The sequence below is a fragment of the Brachionichthys hirsutus genome, chromosome 9 (genome assembly GCF_040956055.1).
Source record: "Brachionichthys hirsutus isolate HB-005 chromosome 9, CSIRO-AGI_Bhir_v1, whole genome shotgun sequence".
Lineage (NCBI taxonomy): Eukaryota > Metazoa > Chordata > Actinopteri > Lophiiformes > Brachionichthyidae > Brachionichthys > Brachionichthys hirsutus.
The window spans coordinates 12,712,638-12,725,777 of record NC_090905.1 but is presented as its reverse complement, the minus strand read 5'-3'; the positions used below and the strand labels follow the sequence as shown (position 1 = coordinate 12,725,777).

Genomic DNA, 13,140 nt, shown 5'->3' with positions numbered 1-13,140 from the left:
AAGTCCAAGAATTATGTTTATTATAATTTGTTTAAATTCCATTCTGTTGCAACAAGTCAACATGACCAGGATGTAAACATGTGCGTTTTAATATTGCTCCAAATGATTAAACCGGATTGAATTTGGTGTTGAATCTCACCTTTTAGTCGAATTTATTGATCTATTGCTAAAGTTACTGACATTCATCTCACTAATGGGTGCCAGCTGTGCTGGGAAGCAGGATGACACAGCACATTTACATCAATCAATATTGATGACAGACATGCGAGTCACCAGCCGTAAGAGCAGTCCCTGAATACTGATTCAGCGTCCGTTCTTATCCCACGTCTAAAGCTAAAGAAATGTCCCTTTTGCTGATGAACATGCTAATAATTGTTCTTTTAAAACATTGGCTTGTGCAGTGAAAGCTAATTGTGCTCCGTTGCTCGCTGTTGGAGCATAATATTGAACCCATCAACGTCTTTGTCATTTGATTACCGGTTGATGATCACAGTTCCTCTTCGCACAGCCATGATCCAGTCACATATTAAATCACGTGTGTGATTCAAAGTACACATTTCGTGCTTCAGGAGTTGCTCGTTGTTCACGCCAGAGAGCTGCCTTCGGTTTCGGTGCCGTTGTCGTCCGGCGTTTTTAGCTGCTGCTGCTCTTCTTTTGTTACTTTCAGGTTTATTATCTTTCTCTCATGGGTGGAGCTGACCGTGCACGGTCTTTTCGCATTACGGCCACAGCCCTGCTCTCTTCTATTGTTCTGATCAAGTCAACTACACAGTGTAATAGTCAGTCTTTGCATGTTTTAACACACGTGGAAAAAGATTATTGTCACATAACAATCATGAAATAGCATGTGATAAAGGTTTCTATTCTTCATAGTGATAAAACTTGTGATTATGATTCTTAGGATTGACTATTTTCTTCACGCAGACCGGCAGGCTCTTCATCTGGCCATTGACGCGAGCACCCCAGGGTGCTAGGAAGACAGCGCCATGGCAGGAGCCTCGGTGAAGGTGGCGGTGAGGGTCCGCCCCTTCAATTCAAGAGAGATCGGAAAGGAAAGCAAATGCATCATTCAGATGTCAGGAAACACAACCAGTAAGTGCTTTTACCACGAGCCTAGAATTTAGCTTCGCTATGTAGTGTCTGACGTGTTATATTGTGTACATTTTATTCATGCATTCGTTTTGGATGTTGATGTCTCATCACCCATGAATAGGGAATGTCTGAAAATGTCGATTAAGTTGGCTGATCTTATGGAAAATATCATCAGATGGTAGAAATGTGAGTTTTGTTAACATCGTTTCTGCTGCTGGAGCTACAGTCCCTTGTCCTGCAGCCTTTTCTCAGCCGGAGGCCCGTCGACCATCATCAGGGGCGCATTTTAAAATACTCTGCTGTAGCTGCCGACATAAAAGGAATCAAAATCCGAGCAAACTCCTGCATGTGACACGCGGGCTAACATGAAACAGTTTAGAGTCTCCAGAATCAGACAGCTGTCAGTCCGAGTCGGCTCAATCAGTTTCTCCATGCAGCGGTGGATCAGCAGCAAGGACGGCAGAAAGACAAAGAAAAGACAACATGGAGGCATTCCCATGGTGTGTAGGGTCTCATCCTTCCAAGTGATCCATCGTGCTCTCTCAACGTGTGCCTTGTTGTGGTCGGACATTGTCAAGGCAGGAAGTGGTTCCAAGCAAACTGGAGACACCTAAGCAACTGAGAGACGAGGGACGTCTCTGGAGAACGAGCGTCCAACAGCTTCAAGCAGCTCCTTTGCAATTTTCTGACCATTCGACAGCAAATTTGTGGCAAAACATTTTTTTAAATCAAACTTACATAAGATAAATCAGAATGAGAATTCTTTATTGATCCCCGATTGATATTCTGTGATACATGCAGGGAGAGACTGAGGACTGTGGACACGCAGCTACAAGTCGACCTCTCATCTGTCTCTGCCAGAATACAGTGACTATGTGCATCAACACTGCTGTAGTTTATGGTCTATATATCACCCGACTAAATAGAGCGTTGCTAATAGTTATTAAACAGAGCAGTTGTTAAAATGAAATCTCCTGGACCGTAATCTCATTCATAGTTGACCTGATATCAATTTAGGGCTGTGCTATTTGTTTATAAATCCAGATTAAACCAGATCTAAAAATGGCTTGTTATTCAACACCGATAATTAATATTTCTCATCAAATCTGACAAAAGATTAAGCTGTGAAATAAGCAAAGTAATATAAAGTAAGAGTCACAAGAAGAACAATTTGATTTGTATCGTGTCATTAGGGGCGGGGCTGCTTGTATCTAATTAAAAGTGACGTTTCCTGCAGAACATAAACTGTTTTTTAGCTCAGAGCGCATCCCTTGGCTTATACAGCACACACAGTGCAGACTGGAAAGAAACTCGATATGTAGCTCTACTCAACAAGGTAAAGCCGTTTGTCAATAATGGATGAAGCCTCCTGAAATATTTACCGTTTGGCCTAATTTAGGGATCTCCGCCCTCCTTCCTCCCGTCATGGGCAGCGAGACAACAAACCGGTTGGCTTTATTCCGCCTGCCATATTGTGATGACGTGATTTGTTGTATTTTGTGACGGGGATCGACACTGCTAAATCCCTAAGCGCATAAAAGTATTCTGTTTTATTTCTCTTTTCTGTCACAACTTTATTTTTTCAGCACAGGATGATGAAAAGATTTAGTTGACTACAGTAAAAGTTGTGTCATTTCTTAAGCACAGAGCTCAGCTTCTGTCTCTCCATTAATGAGAATGACAATGTTAACACCAGTGTGGGATGAGATTAGGGGCTGTAATCCACAGTTTTTCTTTGTTAAAGCAAGTTAAATACATGAATTCCACAGAAGAACCTTCTCAGCCTTGCATTCTGCTCATCTGTGAAAGCAGTGATTCCTCAAATGTAAATTCGGTTTGATCCTTTATGACTTATTAAAACTGATTTTAGCAGCAGGGCTAGTAAACGTCTGGTTGGTCGGTCTCACACCGACCACAACACCGTTTCAGACAGCAGGTCTGTCAGGAGAGAAGATCGTCTTCTCCAAAGCTGAGTCAGCAGCTCTGGATGTGATCCGGGGGACGAGGACAGACTGAGCAGAATGAAAAAGCCCACTGGTTGGGGGGGTGTCTGGAGGGGGGCGCAGGGCAGGATGTAAATGCCCCCTTGTCTTTCTCTACTCTGGGCTGAGGAAAGGAAGGAGGAGGAGGAGCTGTGGAGTTTTTTTGTGTTTGTCTCACACACTTCTTTGTGCGCTCTGACACAAGTGGGTCGAAAGGCCCGGTTACCTCAAAGCAGGAGAATGTCAGTAATCTTGCTGTCTGGGGGCTCCCCCCCCCCCCCCCCCCCCTCCTACCAGGACTTAATTAAGATGCAGGGAACAGACCACAAGGATAAATGGGCTTATTTAAAAAATACTACAGTACCTGTTTGAATTTTATAGTGTAGTAAGAAACGTATTCCACAAATGTAATATATTTTAGGTCAAATGTAGTTTTGCTGCTTCTTGATTTTTCTCTAGAGCTCTAGCGTCTCATTACCGCTCTGTCCAGCATAAAGCGCCCACACAGCTGAATGTAGCATCTATGTAGCATCTACCCTCTAGTCAAGCAGACCTCCTGACGCAGCCACATTTCCTCTCCGATTGAGCAAGGCAGGCCGCCCATAACAGTCGGTCACAGTCGTGGCAGCTCTGAACAAAGATTAGCAGAGTGCACCGCATTAACCTGCCGTTTATATTACGTATGGCAACCAAGATGAATCTAGATCACAGCATCGCCACCATAATTAGGATTCAGGATATGAAATGTGGACACTGCGAGCTCTCCGGTTTGGTTATACATAAAACAACAGTGCAATAAACATTGCACATTATGAAACATGAGGATGCACATTCATTGAGAGATACATCAAAGCATACAATATTCCCCTCTTACTGTGAATATTTTTCTGCCTCTCATGTGGAAAGTAAAGCAGGTGTAATATGAAGGGTAGCTGTCCCTGGGAAGTAATCGTTCAGTGGCAGTGAGATTATTATTTAAAAGTGTGGCATTAAAATGGTTTTAGTTTTTTGCAGGGCTGCTGCATTAAGGTGCATCAATAGTTAATTATTCAATGAAAGAATCAGTGTATTAATTGGGCAAAAAGATAACTAATCAGTGATCAAAACAATCAGACAAAATGACTCAGAATTAATGGATGATCAGGAAACAATACCAAGCAGCCCTGAGTCAAGCATGTAAGTGATCAATCGTCACCTGTTCTGTCAACATAAGAGCACGACTCCATTCATTTTGGACAGTCTGTTGGTGGATCGGGTTCTGGATCGGGTTCTGGATGGATTATGGATTTTTTGTGCCCACATGTGCAGGCATGTGACTAAATGTGTGGTGTTTGGTATTTTAGCTAAACAGAGAACTGGACCTATAATCCGTACTGAATGAGGTCTCATCTTTGTGTCGTGGTGAGGAATGGGTCTGAAATCCAAAACCCAGGCCAGCCTCTGTTTCAAGGAACGCAGTAGCAGCATAGTGGGGGAAATAATGGTGCGCACTTCCATGGGAGTGTCGTTAGCCCAGGGCCCTTTCCTCAAGTCTTGACTGTATTAGCAGTGAAAAATGGTGGCTCTCTGGGTCGTGGCCCGACCCAGACCCGACAGATATAACTCAGCGTGTTTTAATACTTTCTCATCACAGACATCTGCCATGCGTTTGTTTTAAAACACGGTCGACGTGACTGTTGGTTCAGGGAGAGGAGGTGACTGCAGTCTTTGAACACCAACATGACACCGACACCGCTCAGATCCATTTTCAGCCTCTCACCCTGCCTCTGTCCTGTGTTTCAGCCATCATCAACCCCAAGCAGGCCAAAGACAACAAGAGCTTCAACTTTGATTACTCCTACTGGTCCCACACCTCGGTAAACTGCTACACCCCCAGACACCCCCCCCAAAAAAGTCTCAAACAGACACGCAATTATGATGCAAATGTAAAGTGTTTGAGAATGTTCCTGAAGCCGCTCATTATTTGGTCTCTTTCTACAGCCTGAGGATGTCAGTTTTGCATCTCAGATGAAAGTCTACAAAGACATCGGAGAGGAAATGCTGCTGCACGCCTTCGAGGGCTACAATGTCTGCATTTTTGCCTATGGTCAGACTGGTTCTGGCAAGTCCTACACCATGATGGGGAAACAGGACGTCAAGGATCAGCAGGGAATCATTCCACTGGTACCGACTCATTGCTAAATGTTGACAATGGCTGATAATAAATGAAAGAAATAGAATTTTTATTTTCACAGATGTGAAATTTTATGGAGGTAATAATCTCACGTTTCATCTCTCAGATGTGTGAAGATCTGTTCACCAAAATCAATGACAATACAGACAACAGCATGGCTTATTCTGTGGAGGTAAGCACATGTGCCCTCTTTAGTTTAAACTTTATGGGTTTAGGTAAAATTACAATTAAAATCACAATAATATATTGGAACAATGCAGATTAAGTGTAATACAGGTGTGCTGTATATGCAAGAACCTGAACCAGAGCACTAATGTAATGAATGTGAACAGGTGAGCTACATGGAAATCTACTGCGAACGAGTGCGGGACTTACTGAACCCCAAGAATAAGGGGAACCTGCGAGTTCGAGAGCATCCTCTGATGGGACCTTATGTGGAGGACCTCTCTAAATTAGCTGTCACTTCCTACACTGACATCCAGTACTTGATGGACTCAGGCAACAAGGCCAGGTAATGGTGCTAAATATTTATTCACTGTTTACCCAGAGAGCTCTGAGAACAAGCACTGTGTGTGTCGGCAGATCATTATTTTTATATTCCAGGAACTGACAGACAAAGTGCATGTAATGTAAATGTCACCAGGACACAGAGACACGTCTGCTGAAGTGGAGGAAGAGGCATCCGCTGATCATTTGTATTTGTTTACCTTTAGCTTCACTTTGAATTGTGTCTTTTGAACTCTCTCTACTCCCTGTGCAGGACCGTGGCGGCCACCAACATGAATGAGACAAGCAGTCGCTCCCATGCTGTCTTTAACATCATCTTCACTCAGAAACGCCACGATGCTAAGACTGATAACACCTCCGAGAAGGTAGCGTGTCTCCTCTCCTCCTGTGTCAGTGTGATTATTTGCGAGCTTGAAACTATTGTAAATCTTGTCTGAAATCATTGATTGCGTGATCGTCTTTTTAATTATGGTAAGGTCTTTTGTAAGTAAACTATCTGGAATAAAGATGAAAAGATTTAATGTTTTTTTTCATTGGATGTTTTGTTGCAGGTCAGCAAAATAAGTCTGGTGGACTTAGCTGGTAGCGAGAGGGCAGATTCTACTGGAGCCAAAGGGACCAGACTGAAGGTAGAATGATTCCCTCAGCTGCTTCTATTATTATTATTATAATATTCAGCTACAAATATGAAAACATATTTTTAAAACTATCTGGAAAACAGTAAAATAAAAGCATATTAAAGCTGTGAATCTATGTGATTACCCGTCATTCTCTGCCTGTTGCTTTTAGGAGGGAGCAAATATCAACAAATCTCTGACTACGCTGGGAAAAGTCATCTCTGCTCTGGCAGAAGTGGTATGTATTATATTTACAGCACATATTCCACTGTGTTAGGCAAAGGAAATGACATTATTTTTACTTTATTCGTCATTTCAGGACTCTGGGCCAAATAAGGTAATTCATTTCATTTATATATTTGAATGAATCTCTTTTTTAGATTTTTGTACGCACATGCAGTTGATTACATAGCATATAATTTTGTGTTTTCATCAAATCTATAGAATAAAAAGAAGAAGAAAGTGGAAAGCTTCATTCCCTACAGAGATTCAGTTTTGACATGGCTATTGAGAGAAAATTTGGGTATGAATAAGATATTTGTTTGAAAAGCAAGCGTTTTATTTAATTCTTTAATGGTTAGTTTTGGACATAACCTTTATTTTTAAATCTTGCCAGGAGGGAATTCCCGTACTGCGATGGTAGCTGCCCTGAGTCCCGCTGACATCAACTATGATGAGACCCTCAGCACACTCAGGTAGGGAGCAGACGACACGGGCTGGTGCGGCTCGTACCTCCCACTCAGCTGCTGAACAGTGGAAAACAAAGGTTTATCCTGAGCAGCGTGCATCAGCTTCAAACTTCAAATATCCGTCCTGAGATGCCGTACCAGGCTGCACAATTATGCGAATGCGGGGTGTTCGGGGGAATATGTGTGTGTGTCTTTGTGCCCAGCGATCTCTCCTTTATTCCCACAGGTACGCAGACCGAGCCAAACAGATTCGCTGTAACGCTGTGATCAATGAAGATCCCAACAACCGACTGGTGCGGGAGCTGAAGGAGGAGGTGTCTCGTCTGAAAGATCTCCTCTTTGCTCAAGGCCTGGGTGACATCATTGAGTGTAAGTGTTGGTTTATTTGAACATTAGTTCCATCTCTAAATTTAATGTCAAATGTTTGACAGTGGGGTCATTTGTTTATTATTATTGATAATACAGTCTCACTTCAGCCACACACGAAGAACTGGACTGATTATTTTCCCTGTAGCACGAACATTAGCTGTCTCAGTTCAGAGGCCATGTCCTTCTGAGGACTGGATCTATGAAGACCCTGGTCTACATGGAGATTACTCTCTTTCTGTCCTTGCCCTTGAACCTTAAAGCTATGCACCTGTTACCGAGCAACAGCCAGTTCAAGTTTCTTACGTCATGATTAGTTAAAGTTTTACTAACAGCTAACAACAACAAGACCACACATAGTCAGGATTCATATAGTGCAATTGTTTGAAGTAAAGCTGCTGAAATATCCATGCTGATGTGAATTTGTAAATCAGAGAAAAACATTTAAAATGTGCGGATGGTGTGAGAACTAATGTGTGCAGCACCAGCGAATAGCAGGCAGAACAACGCAGTGATGATTTTAGAACAGATTGTGTTCCCAGGATACCAATGCTCCTCATCACTCCTCAGTTTAAGACTATGAAAGCAAAAACGATGGGAGCTCGTCACGTTGAACAAGAACAGAAGCTGTGAATGAACCTTGTCTGTCTCTTCATTTGATGTTCACAATATTCCAGTGTTGTTGCTGAACTGAAGTACAGTGGAACCTCGGTTCACGAATTTATTCCGTTCTTTGACTCGTTCACAACCCGAACCGAAAAAACGTTTCCATTTAAATGAATGTAAATCCAGTTAATCTGTAGAAAGGAATTAAAGATAACCTTAATTATAGAGAGGCACTTTACAGTTATACATGAATGCTAAAATAAAACAGAATAATTGTACAATTTACCTTGGTTGTTGAAAGTGTGCGTCACAGGGGAAGGAGGAGAGGAGGAAGACGACTCCTTCAAATATGATTATGCTTCTTAATCCCACTACAAAGCACAGCTGACGATTTCCATGACGCCAACCAGAGGAGTTGGTGTCCGTGGGTGTTCGTGCACCGAAGCATGTTCGCCATCCGAACCAAAAGTCGTTCTTGTATTGTGTTCGTAAACTGATTTGTTCCTAAAATGAGGAGTTCGCAAACCGAGGTTCCACTGTAATTAATTTACAGCATTTGTCAGGAAAACATGTGACTTTAGAAATGAAACCATTAGGTGAGTCAAACTAATGTGTATTATGACGACTTCCTGTTTTTTGTGAACTGTGAACACCCATGGAAGTTTTTACCTCGAGGTGTTATACTGTCTCTGTCACTCTCTCTCTCTCTCCTCCCAGCTTATCGAATGTCTGGTGCTGACATGGACGGTTTGAAACGTGTGTTTTCCGGTTCTTGCTTTTGCTCTTGTGGCCGCTTAGCTTCAACGTCGCCTACTGTTAGTGTAAAGATGAGCTTTTCTCTGCAGCAGCCCAGTATCATAAAGCTTTCTTCGCAATGTTTTAGGCCCGTTGCATGAAACGCTGGCAGCTAATAAATAGCATGTTATCCAAGTCTTGAGTATTTGCGATGTCATGCATTATGGGCTTTATATCTGTGGCATTGGTGGCAAAGCCCTGAAGCATTCTTAAATGAAGCAAAGCAAAACAAAAATACAATCAATCCCAAACAATATATTTCCCTGATAAAGAATTTCTCCTGCTTATTCCGTCAGGCAGAAGATGATTAGCGTTTTATCACTTACATAATGTAGGTTTTAAGCCATACATTTTTATTGTCTTTCCATAATACATGACTTAATCAACTGGGAATGCAATATTTTATGGTCCAACTTGGCAGGCAGCCTGTCCAGATGGATCGATGTGATACTCTTTCCCAATTTATTACTCTGTGTTGCCAGATCAGCAGCTGCAAGGTGGCTATTTTCTGTTTTACAAAGTCTGAAATAGACTTTATGAAAAGGCAACGCACACAACACAAAACATGGAAAAATTAATTAACTTTGAATTATTAAAATCTGGGCCTGTTGGTATTTACAGAATAATAGGAAATGATTCATGCTCTAATTTAAATGTCTAATAAGACCAATGACGTCTCTTGGTTATCCAAGCAAACCGGATTTCTTCTTTCAGCCTTTTCTTTGATGTTGGAATATGAAGGAAGCACACGGACATTAAATAGATAATGCTGATTTTTGATATTAATCTAAATTGAGAGCTCTGGCTGTCTAATGCTCTCTGCTGGAAACATGACCCTTTCAGAAATGAGCCATGATGTGTCTGCAGTGTCTGCACCAGGCCAGCCTAGATTGTTAACGGCTTTTTCCATAATTGACGACTCATTTTGTACTTGCTGATAAAGACGCATGATTGGACGTGAGCAGTAGAATCCCTTTCTCCTACTAGAGCTCTTAAAATAGCATATAAACAGTATGGCGGTCGGACATGTTCATGCATATGATGTTTGATTTAACATTTGCATTTTCTTTTCTTATGGCTGCGATGACCTTCCCAATATGCTCAAGGTCGTTCTTCTGCGCTTGTCTTCCTGCTGGTGCTGCCTTCGCTTCTATTTACTACCATTTCATATTTCTGTCTGTGATTTAAATGAATTGTTTCAGGCCACATATCTTCTTTCTTTTCTAATCTCTTATCTTCCTTATCTGTTTGCATTCTCCATTTTTATTTATTCCTTATTATTGATTACCCATACTCCACTTCTTGCACACACACACACACACCTCATCCTTGTCCCACTGGACAGACCTGTCCGATTACAATAACAATAAAGGCCAAGCTGTGAACCAAAGGGACGATCTCTCCACAGTGACCAATGCCATGACGGGGATGAGTCCCTCTCCGTCTCTCTCAGCCTTATCCAGCCGTGCTGGATCCATCGCCAGCCTGCACGATCGCATCATGTTCAGCCCCGGCAGCGAAGAGGCCATCGAGAGGCTGAAGGTGAGCCTGGATAGCACACATTTAAATCACTCATCAGCTGTAAATGAGCAGATCTTATGGGAAGAATTCTTCACTGGGCTTTGTTATGCATAGCTCTCTCATTACGCGTAAGGCCAGCAATATTCCAGACTTCTTGTCTTTGCACGGAAATGACCAGCAATTCATTAGTTTCATGATACCATCCGACTTTTAAAGACTGACAAGCAGTATTTCTGTGACATTTTCTGACAGTACAAGTAAAAAAAAAACAGTAGAAAGATAGATGAAACTACAAACAACAACAACAACAATGCAGATTTGAACTGGTGGATTTCTGGTTGATGGTCATTTTTCATTACAGCCTGATCATTTTCTATAATACTGTCTTGAAGCAAACATGAAATGTTACTCAACAGTAAATTGTACATTTGTTTAGGACTGACTTAAAATAAATAAATGCCCACCCGTCATTAAGGAGCATAAGAACAGTTGGACACGTTGTTGGGCCATGACAGGATATGTTGGTCTGTCTCTGAAATATTCAGGAAACAGAGAAAATCATTGCCGAACTCAATGAGACTTGGGAAGAGAAGCTTCGCAGAACTGAAGCCATCAGAATGGAAAGGTGAGATGTACAGATAAAAGATTCCTTTTATTTGATTGGTGTAATTCACTTTTTCTCTTGAACGTCCCCCTTTTCTGTCACAAAAGTTCAAGAAACAGTAACTCCTAAAACAAAAGGAATAGGGTAACAACAACTTTAAAAAAACAACCAAATAAAGCTTTGGTTTTTAAAATCTATTTAGAATGACGCTATGTGTTCTTTAAGGAGTAGCATGAAGCAAAAATATTATATAAACTATATTGAAAAAATTGCAGCCTGTCGGTATTCAGTGTCTGGCATCCCTTCACAGGGAGGCTTTGCTGGCAGAGATGGGCGTAGCAATGCGAGAAGACGGTGGGACAGTGGGTGTGTTCAGTCCTAAGAAGGTGAGACGGCCTCATGAATCTCCTGACGCTTGCTGGGATATCCTAATCATCATTAGAATTACGCCTAAAATACCTGTTTATTTACCCCAAAGCCCTCCGACAGCCCTAGAAAGCCCCAGCCTGTGTTTATCGACACAGTCGGGCTGTTTTCCCCCAATGAGGTTTGTGGCTGTGAAGTGTTTGAAGCTCTTTCTTTCTCTGAGTGCTCTAGTCTCACTTCAACAGGAGCCTCATCGAAACAGATCGGCCGATGTCTTCCTTTTTTTTTTTTACTGTTGCCTTAAATCTGCTTCATGACTCTTTTTAAACATTCCCTGAAAGGCATTATTGGGTGAAAACAGCGAATAGCTGGTCCCGTGCCAGTGATTCACGGCCTGCGGTCCGGTCACATCCGACCGAGCCTCCATTAAACACTCACTGTGAACTGGTGGGAACTGGTCTGCATGGATTTAACTGATTGTCTGATGCAACTATGGGTGGTTTTTCTTTAGCTGTGCATTGTCTGCATACTGTATGGGCACTTAATGACCGATGTATACTTAACTGTACGCCTGCATCCTTGTTCTGTGTCAGACGCCTCATCTGGTGAACCTGAACGAGGATCCTCTGATGTCTGAGTGCCTGCTGTACTACATCAAAGACGGGACGACGAGGTTCGATGTTGCCAGACATTTTAAGATATTAGCCTGATGAGGAAGGACTGGTGGATGGATTTAACATTTTAATAAATAACTATTCAGATTTCATCTGATATCGCTGCGACTTGTTCTGTCTCAGGGTGGGCCGTGTTGACGCCAGCAGTCGTCAAGATATCGTCCTCAGCGGTCACTTCATTAAGGATGAGCACTGCATCTTCGCCAGCTCTACCGGGCCAATGGGAGAAAGTGAGTGGCGTTTATCTGGCTTCACTGGTCTGCCGTTTTGTGCTGAACCGTCTGATGTTGACAGACAGGAGAAGCTTCACGTTGCTCTCTCTGTTCCTAAGCAGCAGTTGTCTTGGAGCCCTGTGACGGCGCTGAGACTTATGTCAATGGCAAGAGGGTAACTGAGCCCACGGTCCTCAAATCAGGTCAGCAAGATTTCCTCTGTGAAGCTCCGCCCGTCTTTATACGTATCGTGTTTTCACAAGACGCATGTGATGCTACTCCATTCGTGTGCTTTAACACATTTTGATGTTTTGTTCTCACAAAGGCAATCGCATCATCCTGGGGAAGAGCCACGTGTTCCGGTTCAACCACCCTGAACAGGCCAGGGCTGAGAGGGAGAGGACACCCTGTGCTGAAACACCAGCCGAGCCTGTGGACTGGGCCTTCGCCCAGGGGGAGCTGCTGGACAAACAGGGCATTGACATGAAACAGGAGATGGATCAGAGGTACTGCAAGACGACAATGATCCCTTGAACGGTGCCGTTAGAAGGCATGCAGACATTAAACTGCAGCGTGCGCGACACACAAACCTGAGATGAATTAACGGCCGGCGATTCGCCACTGGCCTGGCCCCAAAGGTTTCAGTAGAAGAAGCCACAGCAGTAAGATCAGCAGCCAGCTGGCATGTGTTAAAAACCAGATCCAACCAAACCATAACAGCAATATCAGAAGCCAGCGCAGGACACAGCACAAAGACTAGGTCAACAGACGCTTGTGCGTGTGTGTTCGGACAAAAGCTCTCGTCACTGTGTCTGTTTGCAAAGGCTGCAGGAGCTGGAGGATCAGTATCGCAAAGAGCGGGAGGAGGCCAACAACCTGCTGGAGCAGCAAAGACTGGTACAGTAGTGAGCTCAAGAAAGCTCTATGTTTTTGCAT

General features: G+C 42.9%; 1 protein-coding gene across 1 annotated transcript in view; it reads left to right on the top strand.

Annotated features, from left to right (window-relative positions):
- Positions 1–986: 986 nt before the first annotated feature.
- Positions 987–13,140, top strand: part of kif1aa (kinesin family member 1Aa) — a 28,649-nt gene continuing 16,495 nt past the window's right edge. Inside the window, exons 1-21 of the mRNA XM_068743215.1 lie at positions 987–1,092; positions 4,857–4,930; positions 5,055–5,237; positions 5,354–5,419; positions 5,580–5,758; positions 6,008–6,119; positions 6,306–6,383; positions 6,544–6,609; positions 6,691–6,708; positions 6,816–6,894; positions 6,988–7,066; positions 7,287–7,429; positions 8,750–8,788; positions 10,236–10,369; positions 10,894–10,973; positions 11,263–11,338; positions 11,912–11,991; positions 12,116–12,222; positions 12,327–12,407; positions 12,530–12,710; positions 13,029–13,101. Of these exons, the coding sequence (XP_068599316.1) occupies positions 987–1,092; positions 4,857–4,930; positions 5,055–5,237; positions 5,354–5,419; positions 5,580–5,758; positions 6,008–6,119; positions 6,306–6,383; positions 6,544–6,609; positions 6,691–6,708; positions 6,816–6,894; positions 6,988–7,066; positions 7,287–7,429; positions 8,750–8,788; positions 10,236–10,369; positions 10,894–10,973; positions 11,263–11,338; positions 11,912–11,991; positions 12,116–12,222; positions 12,327–12,407; positions 12,530–12,710; positions 13,029–13,101 (2,034 nt within the window). The remainder of the gene's footprint in view (positions 1,093–4,856; positions 4,931–5,054; positions 5,238–5,353; positions 5,420–5,579; positions 5,759–6,007; positions 6,120–6,305; positions 6,384–6,543; positions 6,610–6,690; positions 6,709–6,815; positions 6,895–6,987; positions 7,067–7,286; positions 7,430–8,749; positions 8,789–10,235; positions 10,370–10,893; positions 10,974–11,262; positions 11,339–11,911; positions 11,992–12,115; positions 12,223–12,326; positions 12,408–12,529; positions 12,711–13,028; positions 13,102–13,140) is intronic.